Source organism: Typopeltis vanoorti, chromosome 3 (genome assembly GCF_054136105.1).
Source record: "Typopeltis vanoorti isolate ZY-2024b chromosome 3, IOZ_Tvanoo_1.0, whole genome shotgun sequence".
Lineage (NCBI taxonomy): Eukaryota > Metazoa > Arthropoda > Arachnida > Uropygi > Thelyphonidae > Typopeltis > Typopeltis vanoorti.
Window position 1 is genome coordinate 59,511,439 of NC_143551.1, and position 17,024 is coordinate 59,528,462.

General features: G+C 35.6%; 1 protein-coding gene across 1 annotated transcript in view; it reads left to right on the forward strand.

The window, feature by feature from the left end:
• r (carbamoyl-phosphate synthetase 2, aspartate transcarbamylase, and dihydroorotase rudimentary) overlaps positions 1-12,716 on the forward strand; it is a 489,668-nt gene extending 476,952 nt beyond the window's left edge. Inside the window, exons 43-44 of the mRNA XM_090390424.1 lie at positions 1,781-1,875; positions 12,614-12,716. Coding sequence (XP_090246550.1) covers positions 1,781-1,875; positions 12,614-12,716 — 198 coding nt within the window. The remainder of the gene's footprint in view (positions 1-1,780; positions 1,876-12,613) is intronic.
• The last annotated feature ends 4,308 nt before the right edge of the window (positions 12,717-17,024 follow it).

Consider the following 17,024-nt stretch of genomic DNA (forward strand, 5'->3'; position numbering starts at 1 on the left):
TGCATAGTGCTACTGCTACATTGGATGAAGAGTTAGAGGTTCATGAAAATGAGGTTGAAGAGCTATTGCATAACCCAGATAAGAATTTGTCTATAGGGACAGGTGGAATATCAGTCCATTTACTAAAGGAATGTTCATTTGAATTAGCTAGGCCTTTCACATGTTTGTATAACTTGAGTCTCAGCTCAGGAATGGAAGGAATGTATGATAGTTCCATTATGCAAGGGTAGTGCAAAAACTGATGTGTCTAACTACCGACCTATCAGTATCTCTGGTGTTGGTAGTGAAGATTTTAGAGATGTTGGTAAGAACTCGCATACAGAAATTGGTAAACAAACATACTATACTCTGCAAGTAGCAGCATTTACTAAAGGAAGGTGCAATTTTTTAGCAATTTGCTCATATTTTATAACAATGTTAGGGCCGAATTGGATCGAGGGAATGGATACGCTATAATAATGTTGGATTTTTCTAAGGCGTTTGATAGGATATCACATGAAAGGCTGTTGCATAAACTGGAGAATATGTGATTGGAATATAAACTCTTGACTTGGATCAGGGGATGGTTGACAGACATATCAAAAAGTGGTATACAGTGGATGTGAATCTGCCAGATTTAAGGTGACCAGTGGTGTACCTCAGAGTTCAGTCCTTGGGCCATTATTGTTCAATCTATACATTAATGACATCAGGCAGAGTTTAACATCAAATGTGCAATTATTTGTCGATGATAAGATAAGCAGACCAATCAAGTATGCTACTGATATTCAGCACTTACAAAATTATTTGAATAGGCTGGAAATTTGGGCAAGCGAAAATGGCTATCAGTTTAATGTTAGTAAGCATAAAGTTATTCACTTTTGTCCAATTAGAGTTCCAGCAGCATGTTATGTTAGCGGGGTTATGCTACAAGAACTAATGAGGTAAGGGATCTTGGCATATTGGTGGATAGGAATTTGAAGTTCAAAGGTCACACAGCAAAAGTTGCAATTACAGCTCAGAGGATAAGTGCAATGTTGAAGCAAACCTTGACATATAAGGAAGTCATTTTGCCTCTTTATTAGGCTTTGATAAGACCACGCCTGGATTATTGTGCGCAGATTTGGTCTCCTGGATTCCAAGGAGATAAAGAAGCTGTGGAAAGGATGCAAAGAAGAATTACAAAGATTATGGAATTATCTGGATTATGAGGACAGATTGTGAGTATGTGGATCACAGACTCTGGTTAACAGGAGAAGGAGGGTGATATGATAGAGGTCTATAAACTTTAGAATGGGTGTTATAGGATATCATCTGATGAAATTTTTCGTTATATGGAAAGTAGAGAGAGAGCACTGGGGGCATTCATGTAAGTTAAGTTTGTTCACAGTCAAGAAAGTAATAAGAGCTAGGTCACTCACTGTTTCACTATTCTTTTATGAATTTAAGGAAAGATATGACAGCTGGTTTGGGTGATCTATAGCCTCCTTCAATTAGTCCTTGATTCCCTGGAGGTCTCAGATAATAATATGTAAGGATTAGCAAGCTCACAAGTAGTATAAGGCACAACCAAGAGGTGTGATCATTATCCCGAAGAAGAACAATTATGCCAGGACATTAGCTGAACAGACAAAAAAAAAAAAAAATCAGTCTGCAACATGGTCAATTAATAAAAAAATTAATATAGCTAGCTTTTTAATTATGATATCTAAATATCCTGACTAAAATATCATCTATAAATGAAGAGATCTCATACTGAGAATATCTTGACTATCATTTATTTGCTGAATTTTTTTTCTAGGCTTGTAATCATTTTATCATCACACCACAGTTGATGACTAAAGCTAAGAAAAAGATGGTTGTGATGCATCCATTACCACGTGTCTTCGAGATTAGGTGAGTGTTGAATTAATATAGTTTCAAATATAAATAACACAACTGATAATTTATCATTTGTGTTCTTAAATTAGCATCTCACTTGTAAGATACAAAAAATGACATGGTAAATTTCCAAATACAATATAATCCATAGTTTGTGTCTTTATCACTGACCTGCCTATTTGCTGTAGGACAAGAAAAAAGTAGCCAAGGATAGGAATATGGAACCCATCTTCTTTCATTTATGCAATATTAGTCTACCTGTGAATTTTATTTTTGGTAATTTTTAAATGTTTAGCAAAAGAAATTCAAGTAGAAATAAGTATCAACCATAAAATTCCTGATATGTACCTTCCAGCAGTGTATCATGACTACAACATCATTAAGTTTACATTACTTATTTAAAGAAAATTGTTGATAGGAGATTAGTTTTTGTGGACCACACTTTGAGAAAAGCAAGTAGACTGCAAGAAAATCTTACTAGCAAATAAATATTTTTTTTTATCTTTGTAAATTTTCAGCTACAGATCAGCATATTAAAATCCTATTAAGTTATTTTATATATAATTTGTTTAATTTCAGTACATGGTTCATGAAATTGGCAGCTATGTCACCACTGTATGTGCTGAAAAATGCGGGGCCTGCCTCACTGTAAAATCATAAATGACTTCAAGCAGCACCTATGAAGCCAGTCCTATGAATCTAATTAAATATTTTGCGGAAACCAGACAGGATTTGACTGAATCGAGAATTCTTTTACATGGACAGAGTACACAAAAAAATATCCGGAGTAAGCATTCATCGAAAGAGAGAGCCTTGTGGAAATAGCTTTAGGCATGTCATTGAAGGGAAAAAAGAGTGGCAGACTTTTGGATCCATGTACTTTTTTATACAGACTTAATTCCTTGAATGCTTGCACTTGAGTAAAGAGTTAAATACACGTGAATCACTTTTTGGTATAATTCACGATATATCCTATTCGTGTCCTAATTTTCCTTCAGCTTTCCAGTGATAAATATTAAGGTTGTGTATATTATATCAACTGCTGCACAATTTTGCACTAAGAACCAGCATATGAAGCCAGTCCTATGAATCCATTTTTTAAAAAATATATATATTGCAAATCCAGAGACCGGATTTGACTGGATCGGATATACTTTGGTGGTAAAATACATAGTGTGCTCATTAGTAATAAGATTGTACCAAGACCTAAAATAAGTTTATGGCAATGAGGGTCTGAGCTGTGCATAGGTGTTCCCAGCAGAAGTCAAGTTGCAAAAATCACGTGTCATGGTCATTGTTTTTTCGATGCTGCTGAAATTATCCACTGGGAATTTGTTCCTGAGAGTACCACAGTGAACAGTGAGTATTATTTAGGAATGATGCAACGTCTATACACCTGCATGCAACATGTCAGGAAAGAACTGTTCCACAACAATTCTTTCCTATAGTGTTATATGGTGATCAGCATTCATTTTAGACAAATTATGGATGCCACAACCATGTTAGAAATAATTAATTTAATTTCCCAACGTTTTGAACTTTCATATTAAAGTCTTCATCTGGAGTATACACATATATACAGAGACAAGCTATATTACATTTCACACACTAAAGAGACAATGATTTGATCAACCGTTATTCTACTGGCCTGACCTCTAGTGAAAATAAAATTAAAATCAATAAATGAAATAAAATAACTATATCAAAGCTACATTCTATTTAAGACAACATCAGAGAAACTTTCTTTCTTATAGATAGTTTTATTACTGTAAAAATGATATCTAATTTAACATGACAAGTGTTATATCTGGAATACCTCTGGTCCTATTTATAATTAACTCTTAGGAGAAAGGTTAAGTGGATAGAATATGTGTCTTCCATATTCTTGGGATTTTTAGACCATTATTATTAAGATTAGGGTGGTTGATAAGAATTTCACAGGCCGCCTTAAATTTACGTTCATACCATGTTTTAGTGTGATGTAAAAAACAGGTGCTTTTCCTGTCAATTCTATGTAAAGTGAAGTGTTCAGGGCATGATCAGAAAGGCCAACTTGACCCATTGTTATTAAATTTAACGTGCTGTTTATGTTCCTTTTTTTGGATAGGAATTGTGCAAACTGTTTCACCTATATAGGACAGATTACAGGTACAATGAATATGGTATACTCCAGGGTGGGCCAGGAGAGAAAGGTGGGTCCTTGGATGAGTTGAATAAGTTCTTTAATTTTGCAAGAGGTTTAAAGGTGGCATCAAAGTTGTATTTCTGTAGTATTCTGTGTATTTTATTAATGTGTTAATGACACCTAGTTTTTGTGTTGAGTGGTGGTATGAGTTTATGTGTGTATATATTGACCAGTGTGTATCGGCTATCTGTAAACAGTGAAGGAAGACGTGACAAGTATATCTAGAAACGGAAGTGTGTTCTGCTTTTCAATCTCATTTGTGAATGGTATGCGTTTGTGTTTTTTGTTTAGGTGACTGAGGAAAGTGCCTAATGTATGACAACCATGGGGATCAGACGAAAACATCGCCAACGTATCTAACCCAGACTTTGGGTTTTAAAGGAGAGGAATCTAGAGCACATTGCTCAAAATATTCCATGTAAAAGTTAGCAATTGGGGGAGGGTAATGGTGAGCCCATGGCTGTGCCTTCTTTTTGTAGGTAGAAAGTGTTTTGCCACACAAAATAGCCAGAACATAGTACATGTGCAAAGAGCGCTGTGATATCGGGAGGGAATTTGTCCTGTAATAGAAGGATTGTGTCGTTGAATGAGACATTTGTGTAGAGGGCAGAGATGCCAACACTAATAAATCATCTTTTTCCAGCATGATGTCTTTGAATTTGTTTACAAAGTATTTGTGTTTTTAATATAGGATGGGGGAATGACCTACCAACTCCTTCAGTGTTGATGCTAGGTGATAATTGGGGCTGTCTTATATCTTCAATTATTGGCTGGAGTGGTATGTTCTGTTTGTGAATCTTTGGTAAATTGTAAATTCTTGGGGAATGAGCATAGTACAGAAATAATTTTTTAACTGTATCTTTGGGCCAAATAGTGACTGATTTAAGTAGCTTTTCAGTTTTCATTTTTATTCGATTGGTTAGGTCAGCGTTTCCCAAACTTTTCTTACAATGGAACACTTCACAAATCTTGAAATTTTCACGGAACACCTTAGTTATTTTATAATGTAATAATTAATTGTTAATTTAGCTGATGTTTTATTAATTAATAATTAATTAAACATAAACATCATTAAATTAATTTGTGCTGATTTTCATTGACATATCCCATTCTGATCATCAAAAATTTATAATATTATAAGTACTTATGAGTGAATGCAAACATTTTCTCCTGTGTGCTGGTAGTTTTCCTTTACTTTTATATATCCTGGAGATCGCTTTGTAGGCTAGTGTTGGATGACTCACTATCTGTTGCGTCACAAACACCTTCAATAAGAGATTTCTTAATACCAAAATTAAACAAAGTCCCTTGTCTCTTATTCATATTAAAATTTAAATCTGCAGGCCTATTACTTTTAAAAAATCACAGCACTATGGTTTCGAAACTTTCACCCTACAATATGAACTTGTTGAGAAAGTAGTCAGTATTACTAGATTTGGGATCCGGATACAGACTACCTTGATCTTCAATTTTAGCAGAAAAATTTTCTTTATACTTCCTTGCTGATTGGTCACTAACATTTGCAACACAGATGTTATTTCTTAAAGTTTTGAGAACAGAGGATATGCCGCCCATTGTTGTAATCGGCTTGCAGGCAATTTTTATGATCGGTCATAAACAGCAGTATTCTCTTTCCTGATTGTTGAAAGATTTCGATGTGTGAAAATTGATAATTCATGAATATTTCCATGATTAAAAATATGCGGCTTGGTCACTGACATGTCACAGATGTCAATTCCTTCAATTTTTAGAACAGAGGATATGCTGCCCATTGTTATAATCCACTTGCAGGCAATTTTTATGACCGGTCATAAACAGCGGTATTCCCTTTCCCAAATGTGTGAAGATTAACGATAATTCATGAATACTTTCACGTTTAAAAATACACTGCTTGGTCACTAACACTTGCTACACAGCTGTTATTAGGTCTTCTGGATCCTTGCTTTTCAACATATTCATGAATATTATTCTCCTCAGAATATTTCCACTATAAAATATTTATTCATGAAAAATGCTTAGAAAATTAAAATGACAAATTCAAGGAGAACTTCTCATGGAACACAGTTTGGGAAACCCTTGGTTAGGTCATAGTTATCAAGTTGATAGGTTCTGTTGTCCAAAATAATTAGATTCATGTTTCCAAATATGTTCGATTTAAAATAACTATGGCACTGCTTTTATCGGCTCTAGTAATTATGATGTCTGGATTTAATTTTAGCGATTTCATCGTTATCAAATTCCTGACATGTACCCTGAAGGGGGTGTACAGGATATGATAGTACTTCATGAAAAATGTAAATCATTACTAACTTCCTATCTATAATTTTCCTCCAAATCAGTCTGTTACTTGTCAAGACTCTAACATCATTATCAGATCTTATATTTCTATCGTCTAAGACACTTTGTACCATATCAATCCACCTATATCTTGGTCTTCCTCTGGGTCGTTTTCCTGCCAACCTGGCAGAGAACACTTGTTTTGCTAATCTTTCCTCGCCCATTCTGTTCAAGTGACTATACCACCTGAGATTAGTTCTGCTCATGCATTTCTGGATGCTGACAATGTCAAGTTCTTTCCTAATATCCTCATTTTTAATATGATATTGCCATTGATGCTATCTGTTCATGCCTCTGATCTTTCTCAGGACTCTCGTATCTGCGGTCTCAAGTCTTTGGTCAAGTGTTTTACTTCTGACCCAGCTCTCAGATCCATAAGTTAAAACTGGTTTGAACACTGTCTTATATACAGCTAATTTAGTGTTCCGACTAATTTCTCTCTTATTCCATATGAATTTATTCAATTGACTTCCTACAATACCAGCTTTGTCGATTCTGTCTATTTCCATATTTAATTTACCATCTTCACTAAAAAATCATGCCTAAGTAGCTGAAATATTTTACTTGTTTCACAGGTTCCCCATTCAAAACACAGTTGACATTTGCAATGATTTTGCCTATTTTCATTGTCTTTGTCTTTTTATTGCTAACCTTCATATCATATCTATTACAACAGTTATTCAATTTAGTCAGGGAATCTTGCAAACTTGTAGCGGATTTATTTAGAAGTATAACATCATCCACATAAATCAAAGAGCTGACATTAACATCTCCAATTCTGATATCATTTTTAATATCACTTTCCTTCATAATGTGATCCGTTTATAGATAATGAATAACAGAGGTGATAATGTACATCCTTGTCTGATACCAGATTTAACATTAAACCATTTTCCTGTATTTCCTTCAATTCTAACTGCTGGCTTACAACTCAAATAAAGACTAAGTATTGCTTGATATAATGCCGATTGACACTATATAACTGTAGTGTATTGAATAGCTTCTCTCTTGGCACCTTGTCGTATGCCTTTTCCAAATCGACAAAACTTAAATACAGATCTTTGTTATATTCCAATGCTTTCTCGACTATTTGTACTAAAGTGAAGATCTGATCCTGACAGCCTCTATTTGGCCTGAATCCAGCTTGTCTTCACCAAGCTTTTCTTCCACAATTCTTCTGAACCAGTTTCTCAAGTATACTGGCATAAATCTTGCCCGGAACACTCAGTAGGGAAATACCTCTGTAATTCTCACATTCAGTTTTATTTCCCTTTTTATATATGGGTACTATTAGAGCTCTACTCCAATCATCAGGAATTCATTCCTCTGTCCAGGCCTTCTGAATACTGCAGTGCAGCCACTGTAAGACTTTTATACCACCATACTTCAGCATTTCTGGTCGAATATCATCTACTCCTAGTGCCTTGTCCACATTTCAAGCCTTTGATGGCTTTTTATACTTCAAGTATGAATACGTATTCCTGACTGTATGCCTATTGAGTGTTTTTTACCACTGTGCTATCACTACTTGTTTCATTTAGCAATTTTTCAAAGTAATTACTCCATACTTCAAGGATATCTTTTTCTCCTGTTTTCATGTCACCTTTATCATCTCTAATTCCTTTTACAGCACTCATTTCTCCATTTCTAAACTGCTTCAACAACCTCCAGAATATTTTGCCACCTTCTCGATATTTATTTTCTATATTCTTGCCAAAGTCCTCCCATAACTTTTGTTTAGCTAATTTTACACAATTTTTCGCTTTCTTACATTTGTCTCTATATTCCTCTAAGATCACAAGCTGACTTATTTGCCAGGAACTTATAGTATGCTTTCTTCTTTTCCTTCACTGCCTCTTTAACTTCCTGTGTCCACCATGGAGTTCTAATTTTCCTATCCTTGCATACAACCTCACCACATGCCTCTCTGGCTGAATCAATCAGGGTTTTCTTCAAGGGTTGACGCTGAATCTCCAAGGTTTGGTTCTTGTTCTCAAACTCTTTCATTTTTTTTTCCAATAATCTTTGTGTATTTTAGTCTACAGTTCACATCTGAGAGCTGCTCAACTTTTATTCACTTTAAAACTTTCTTACATGTTATTCTTTTCAATATAAAATTCAATTTTATCCTACTCAAGACTAAATAGTGATCGCTTCCAATTTCAAATACTCTGTGCACTCTGGTGTCCTGCACCAGGGAGAAAACATCACTATAAACAATAACATACTCAATTAGACTGTTCTTATTCCTTGCTGCTTCTCTCCATGTGGATTTGTGCACATTTTTATGTTGGAACATGGTGTTAGTAATAACCAGTCCATGTCCTGAGCAGAAATCCAACAGGTATTTGCCATTATTATTAGCTTTGCTCTTTTCTTCAAATTTTCCCAAAACCTTTTTGTATGTCTGACAATCACTTCCTACTCTGCTTTTTAGATCCCCAACAAGGATCAACTTTTCCTTTTTCCTTTGGTCAGTAGCTTTCTCTAGAGCCTCAAAAAATTCCTCCACTTCTACCTTAGTAGAGGTAGAAGTGGAGGAATTGCCTGAATATAACATTTTGTATTTATTGCTCAGAAAGAACTCTCCAGTTTTTGTCTTTTTTGTTTCAGTCACCCCTATTATGTCGATATGGTACTTATCTAATTCCTCAGCTAGCTTCATTTCTTTGCCATTCAGGCTTCTTATGTTGATAGTACTGATCTTTAATTCTGGTGATGTTGAGTTGGGGTGTGCTTTCAGATTTGTTCCAGTAGCTGACTTTTCGCTGTTCGCCCTGGTTCGACGCCCCAGCCGGCAAGAAATGATTTCACCATTGTCAATTCAGATTTCGTTAGGTTGCTAGTTATTGTTTTTGTATAATTTAAATTTAAAATGTTCGAGGTTTCCAAATGTATTTTATCTGCTTTGATGGTTGGGAGAAATGTTATTCTTCTTTCAGTATGGTAAATAAAATCAAGTTTGTTAATCTTCCTGGGTGCGATGGCAAAGTTTAGACCTTCTGCTGAGCAGCAAGAGTGCATCATTATTGTTCAGGACATGGTTAGATAGGTTAATCACGTGACTATTTGCTGAAGGCAGTTGGCTGCTCCTGTTGTCCCTTGCTTCTGGTTGGTTGTCTGTTTTCATTTGCTGCGGAGAAATTCATATGAGTCCATTGGTTTTTTCCGAATATTGTCGATCTTTAAGTGAAAGAAATTTGGATGTGAGTTTTGCTTTCTTTGTTTCAAGGATATGATTAGCCGAGTTGTCCATGATGTAATATGACTTCTATATATATATATATATATATATATGTGTGTATACTCCAGATGATGACCTTAATATGAAGGTTGAAACATCTGTAAATTAAAATAATTATTTCTAACACAGTTGTAGAGTCTACAACAACAATTGGTTTCTGTTGCACAACAACGTGCCTGCACGCTGCATGTGAAGCAGTTTCTGTCTTTGAAGTTGATCTAGGTAATCAAACATCTCTCTTATTTGCCAGATTTGGCTCACACAGACTTCTTCCTCTTCCCAAAGATGAATTGTGTCTTGAAGGGGGGGGGGGTTCAGTGTCATTGAGGACATCCAACACTGTGTGACCCAGACACTGAAGGAGGTTTTCTTTCAGGACTTCCACCATGCCTTCAAGCACCTGTACAACAGATGTAAACATTGTGTGGAGTTGGAGGGAGATTATTTTGATTAGGTATAATTGTCAATTCCAAATATAGTTCTTTTGTTTTGATATAATAATTGTCATCTCATTACTTAATAGGCACACTGTGTATGATCTATCAGTAAAAGGTTGAGTGTGAGGGTTAGTGGAGACTGGCCAGAAAACTTTGAGAATCACTGTTCTATGGCACCTCTGACTGCATCAATCCACACAGATCATAGGCTTCCTCTGATTCTTTTTCCTGCTATTTGGCATCAAACACCTATTTTACTAACCTTTAAGTGACCGTACCACTTGAGATGCAATACCAAGCTCACACAAGACACCCATAAACTCTTAAATCAACTAAAGTGTTTAGGAAGAAGTTGCATTTTACAATGGATTCGTGTTCATGTAGGCATTGATTACAATGAAGCAGCTGATAAATTAGCAAAAGTAGCCAGAGAACTCAACCAAGAAACTCTCATGATAACTCTTGCTGATGCTAATGCTCTAGCAAAAGCTAAACTAATTCCACTGAAATCAGTGATACAACATCAAATTCCCAAAATCAATGCTGACAGAAAGACCTCCACCACGATAGCAAGGCTACGAATAAGACATTATAGATGAAGATCAATACAGATCATACGAGAACATATAGAAACTGCAACAACTACCCCAATACTGAACTGACACCCACTCACATCTTTACCTGTCCAGCAATCACAGCAGCCTCAGTTCATGCTGTCAACATTCTGCTGCAATCGTGTCTGGCCACTGCATTGTTCATGTTGTTCTTTTCAAACTACATGTTTACAGTCTTTGATTATAACATAAAGCATTGCTGTGTTGGAAGCTATAAAGAACAACCACTCTATACAAACAAAATCATCGACATAGCCAAAGCAGTTCAAGGAGCGCACGGAAACATCTAAGACTCTTCAAAAGGACAAGACAACAACCACTTGAGATTTACTATGCCTACACATTCCTGAATGCTAACAATATCATATTCCTTCTTAATAATTCTATCAATGATAGCATCTCTTCACTCCTCTAATTTCATCTCTGAACGCTCATATCTGTTGCCTCTACTGTTTTGTGACTACACATGCAATGGAAGTGCTGCCACTGCTCACCCCAAATCTACCCTCAGGCTAGCAATGCTAGGGTGTCATTTCTTACAGGCTACTCCCTCAAGGTCTAACCACAATTTGAAGTCAAATGCAGTCAGATAGGGACTTCCAGATGACCAATCAGATGGTGATGTGTGATGGGACACATTTGCCTCCAACCATTGTTGTGTGTCAGGAGCTGAGTCCTGTTGGAAGGCCCACTGCTTATTGTGAAACAAGTTGTTCTTCAGGGGGCTGTACCACAGGTTCCAGCACAGTGTCTTGATACATTTTATTGGAGGTTTTGACCCCTTTCTCACAGAAATACAACTTGGATATTCCCTAATATATCACTATGCCCACCAAACCAAAACTGACGTGGGGCGATGACTTCTCTGAATCCTGGATGCTATGGCACTTGCTCTGCAACCATCCAGGATATATACCTGATTGTTTTGGCAGTTAAACAACTCTTCAATTGTGAAAAGATCTCTGCATCTGTTGTTTGCATACTGCCAGAGAAGTGCTTTTTAATTTTATCACCCTCTGCCTCATAAGTTGTGGTGTTAGGAAGTGTCCAGTAGAATGGCAATAGGCTCTCATCCCCAGTTAGTATGACATTGATGAATGCAAACGTTCATCTCTCGCGACATCAGTTTCTTCATTCTCACAGGATTACAGCAGAGGCATGCCTTCATAGCCCTCACAAGCTGTTGCATCCTAATGCAGCGTGGTCGATATGTTGTTTAGTGGTCAGATACATCTTCTGTATCATTATAACAGTTAATAGTCTGATACACAAGCAGCCTACGGATCCTGAGTGTTTTTAGCTTGTTGAAAATAAAAGGTGGCTGCATTCCAACCTTGTGAAGTGCTCGTACAGCTACACTGTTTTCATAATCTCCCCACTGCATGTTTACCCATATAGCTAGACAACTTTACTGACAAACACAGATGTTGGATGCACCGCCACTGACAGAACTGATCTCATGCAATCCTGAGGTGTGTGTGGAAATTGTAACAGTATTTATTGCAAGGCTAGGTGTGGGTAGGTAATAAAAATAGAAAAAAAGTCTTTTGTCCACCCACTGTGCTAATGTAATATAGCTTTACATGCTTTTGTTGGGGTAGTGGTCAAATATATAGTATTCTGATGTGTAGTTAAAGTTTATTAAACCATTGCTAAATGGCAGTGACATCCTCAAGGATGATGACCGCATTGTTTATGTGAGACACAAGTTTTTACTGTTCTAATGATTATGTAAAATTATATCCATTTAGATTCATAGGATTGCTTTTAAAATATATATTGATGTGAAAATTCACATTTAAATGTGAGTGTGTACGTTGCAGTGAAAAATAAAGTATTTGAGAAATCTGAATTTAATTTTAATAATGTTTAGACTAACTTTCCGTTAATGGTTTTTGAATTTTAAAATACACTGCAAATTTTCTTTTTAATTTAGCCCTGATTTTGATACAGACCCAAGGGCTGCATATTTTAGGCAAGCAGAAGCAGGAATGTATGTACGTATGGCACTTCTGGCAATGGTTCTTGGAAGGTGTTAGTAATTTTTATAATTGTGAGATAAAAGGTTTTTATACGTTGTAAATTTTCAATAAAAACAATCTATTTTTCTTTTTGTCGTCTTATTTTATTGTAAAATATGTATAAGTCATCACTCTTCTGATACGTTACCTGAAGAGTAGACTTCTGCTGCTACCCAGTTAAAAAAAAAAAATCATGCAAATTATATTTGTTTTGTATGATGAAATGCACATGTAGCAGTTTGAATGAAGGTGCGTATATTTATTACTGTTCTGCACTTTTTTTTTGTAAACTTTCAGTTCTTTCATTAGTTCTGAGTTATATCAGTGAAACTGGTGCAGTGATTTAGTTTTAATTGAAAATGCTCCACAGATCAAAATTCATTGACAAATGCAAGTTTGTATCAAAATAAGTGTGCATTTCATGCTTATTCTCAACCTGCATTCACCATTAGATTATATATGCCAATGTTTCTTACTTTGGCACTCACTTTCTGAGAAGTGAATGATGTAATGCATTGTGTGGGCGATTTTCTTGTTACCAGAGAGATTTTTGCATTTCCGGCATAAAATTGTTTTGAATGTTTAGTTCTCATGTTCCCATGGTCATTATGTTAAAATGAAGATGCTAGTGCTCTAGAAAAATATTGGCTATAAAATCTTTTATAAATTAAAACAAGACATTTCATGCAAAAACATGTTGCATCCACTTGAATGTCTTGCTGCATAAGAGCTAATGGTCTAAAAACTCATCACCTCTAGTGAAAAAAAAAAAAAAAAAAAAAAATGCAGTAATCAAGTATATCCCTATTTAACTCATTCAGTTTTTGATTTTTTTAAAAGACTAAAATATTGATCACTTTTTGTCATTTCTTTTTTAGGAGGGAGAAGATTGCTTTATGTGGACATAAAGCAAAGAAAAGAGATATTCATCTCTTTTCTTTGCTTTATGCAATATTAGCTAAAATTATACAATGCAACCAAAATCTCGGTATTGGAAAAGTTACTGCTAAGTTTTCAGACTTTTTTCACATATGAAGTTCAAGATGCTAATGAGTTATAAAGTTTCTGCTGTTAAGATGAGGAGGGAGGTCATATTTCCACAAAAACTAAAATGTTTTGCAATAATTTCTCTAAGATTTGTTTTTCTGTACATTAACACATTTTTGCCTTCCCTTCATAAAAATTTATATTAGAATATGCTGGAAATGCTAAACAAAACTAGAAAGAGGCAAATAACTTAGGAACTTTGCCATAAAGAAGAAATCTAGTTAAATTTACTTTAGATCTTCAGTAAGCAAGATAGAAGTTTTACACTAGCCAATGAAGTATCACAATAATGCTTAATAAAAGTAATATCTAGAAAAAGCAGAAATATCACTTTTAATGAGAATATGTTTTTGCTGATTCCATCTACAAAAGGAACCTAATGAACCTAATGAACTCTTAGCACATTAGCAGTGCATCATATCACTGACTATCCCACACATTCCTTCCTTGGAGGCCTCAGGAACTTGCATTTATTTCCATATAGTGTCATCAATTGGTTAACTGAACTGTCAATCAGTATATAGCTTTGCTCATTAATTTCTGGTATTTTTACCCATATGCTAAACCTAATATTTTTGGAATAATAAAATCCACTACCTCTTTTTATCCTTCAAAAGTAATAGCTTTGATATTATCATGGGTTGTAGTACAATAGCACTATTACCGCTGCATAAAGAATATCACGCTTCCTCTTTATGAGGGAGGAGAATAGTTGCTATGAGATATTAGCAGAAAATTGCTGTTGTGCAAGAGTTGCCTCATATTTGACAGGCAACTGGATCCCTGTGTAGATGGGGGGGGGGGGAAATAAAAATATACATGCTGTACATACATTTTTTTTAAACAAGTAGGCGAAGGAATTCAGAAGAATGGAACACTAATCTTTATAAATGAATCAAAGTTCAACTTGGATGAAATTCACTACTCAGATGTAGACCTATTGAGGCGTTTTCCCAAGACTGCAAAATACAATAAAATTTCATACTATCCAACTAGCTTTGGATGCAGGATGTGAAGTCAACCAACAAATTCTTTTAAAAAATTTGTTGGAGTCCACATGCTGTTTCCTAAACTAATGAACACGTATATTGTTCGTTATAGTAGCGCTGCTATGAAGCTATTCAGAAAATAAATTAAATGATACTTCATTGCAGGTGTCACATTGTGGTGTAGCTATTAACGTTATCATGTACCATAGTACAGTCTGTCTCAACGAAGAAATCAATCCAAACACTTGCATTTAAAAAAAAAAAAAAAATTAATTTCGCAAGAAAATAAGTACAAAAATGAAACTCCAACTTGACCCAATAATTTATATCTGATTCTCTGTTCCTAATAAGGTCATTAATCAGGCATGGACTCTACCAATGTAGAACACATTTTTCTTGTGTTCTACATTGGTAGAACACAAGAAAAATGTGTTCTACTTCTGCATCTTGAACCCATACTTCTATAATAGATTGTATTAAGTTATCCTTTTTATCAGAATTTAACTTTCTAAGTCTCTTGACTTTCCAAGAAAATTTATGGGCCATAATAAAAACATTATGGCCCACGAATTTTCTATTGGGTTAATGTCAGGAGAATTAATTGAATTTTTGAGGAACTCTTTCACTTTTTTTGAAGTGTGGCATGAATCGAGATCCTGTTGGAAGATGAGCTCTTTGTCTTTCTAGATCTGCAGGACCACTCTTTTCTCCAGTATTTTTATGTATTGATCACTTTTCATCATACTGTCAACAGGCACAAGTGATCCTGGACCATCAAATGTAAAACAACCCCAGAACCTTTTTTTAGTTGGGTATTTAGGATCTTGTTTAACTGGAGACGTCTTGTCAGCCACTGATTTGTGAATATAGGGTACTTGTTCTCCTCGACAAAGAAATGGCTCTCATCTGGTGACCTTCTTCCACTTATCAACAGTCCAATCCTTGTGCATTTTTGCCCACTGGAGCCTCTTTTTCTGCATAGCCTTCAGCAACAGTTTTTTTAGTCTGTGGGCAGTCCTTCCTGCTTCCAACAAATGTTAAATCCCACTAGCTGCCAAGTCTAAGTCTACAGCAGACAATCTTGGGTTCATTTTGCTTTTCCTAATTAGCAAACGATCTTGAGTAATTTTCCTTTTCTGTCAGGAGAAAAGGTACCTGTCTCCTTAAACCTCTTTAAAATTGCATTTACCATATCTGACACCACACTCGTTAGCAATTTGTCTTTGAGTCAGGGATGTGTGCTGAGAAAGAATACATATTTTTGAACACTTTCTTGGAGATGTATTCATTTTATAGCTACACAAAATGAATAAAACACTACAAATGTTAACTTGTTTACACCATTAATAAACATCGTAGAGACAGTTAAATAGTACTTAACCAAAATACTGAACTAAAACAGAAACCAAACCACAAACTTGATGAAAATTCGACATGTTCTGATTAATTTGTTTGCTACTGTAGAAGTTTTTTGACTATTTCTTGCAAGGAACATTAAAACTGATGGCTATTCTTACATCCTGGAAGTTATTGTTGTCCTTGATTGAAGAATTTTGTACATTTAAAAACTGTCAGGGTAGCCATGGAACATGTCAGTGAGCAAAAAAATTAAGCATTGTTTTATATTGATATTTCTTATGTGATTATTAACGGTACAGGTTATTTCTGCATGTCATTAACCTTTTCTCTATTCCTCCCCTCCTCTCTTTCATTGTTTCTAGGTAAAAAAAACCAACAGACAAAATATCAGAATGCAACAATTCATCTGGTAACAGATCTTAATATCCCATTGAGCAGAACTGATACACTGTGTTGACAAAAGTATTTGGACACCTAATTATCTTCTTCTGCAGCTTCTCCCACTTAAGTGGGGTCACTGTTTGTAACGAGTCTCCTCCACACCTTCCTGTCTTGGGCTGTCACCACATCCAAGTTCTTCATCTTCAAGTCCTCTACTACCAGCTCCCTCCATCTCTTCTTTGGCCGCCCACGCTTCCGCCTTCCTTGCACATCCATCTGCATGACCCTTCTTCCCACATATTCGTCCTCCCTCCTCATCACATGACCAAACCATCTCAACCTTGCCTCCTGTATTTTTGCTCCTAAGTTCGTAACTTTCACTGTTCCCCTGACATAGTCATTTCTTAGACGATCCTTTCTGGTCACACCGCACATCCACCTAAGCATTCTCATCTCTGCTACTTCCATCCTGCTGATGTTATTTTTCCTCAGGGCTGCAGTTTCTATAGCATATGTCATAGCTGGCCTCACTACTGTCCTATAAATTTTG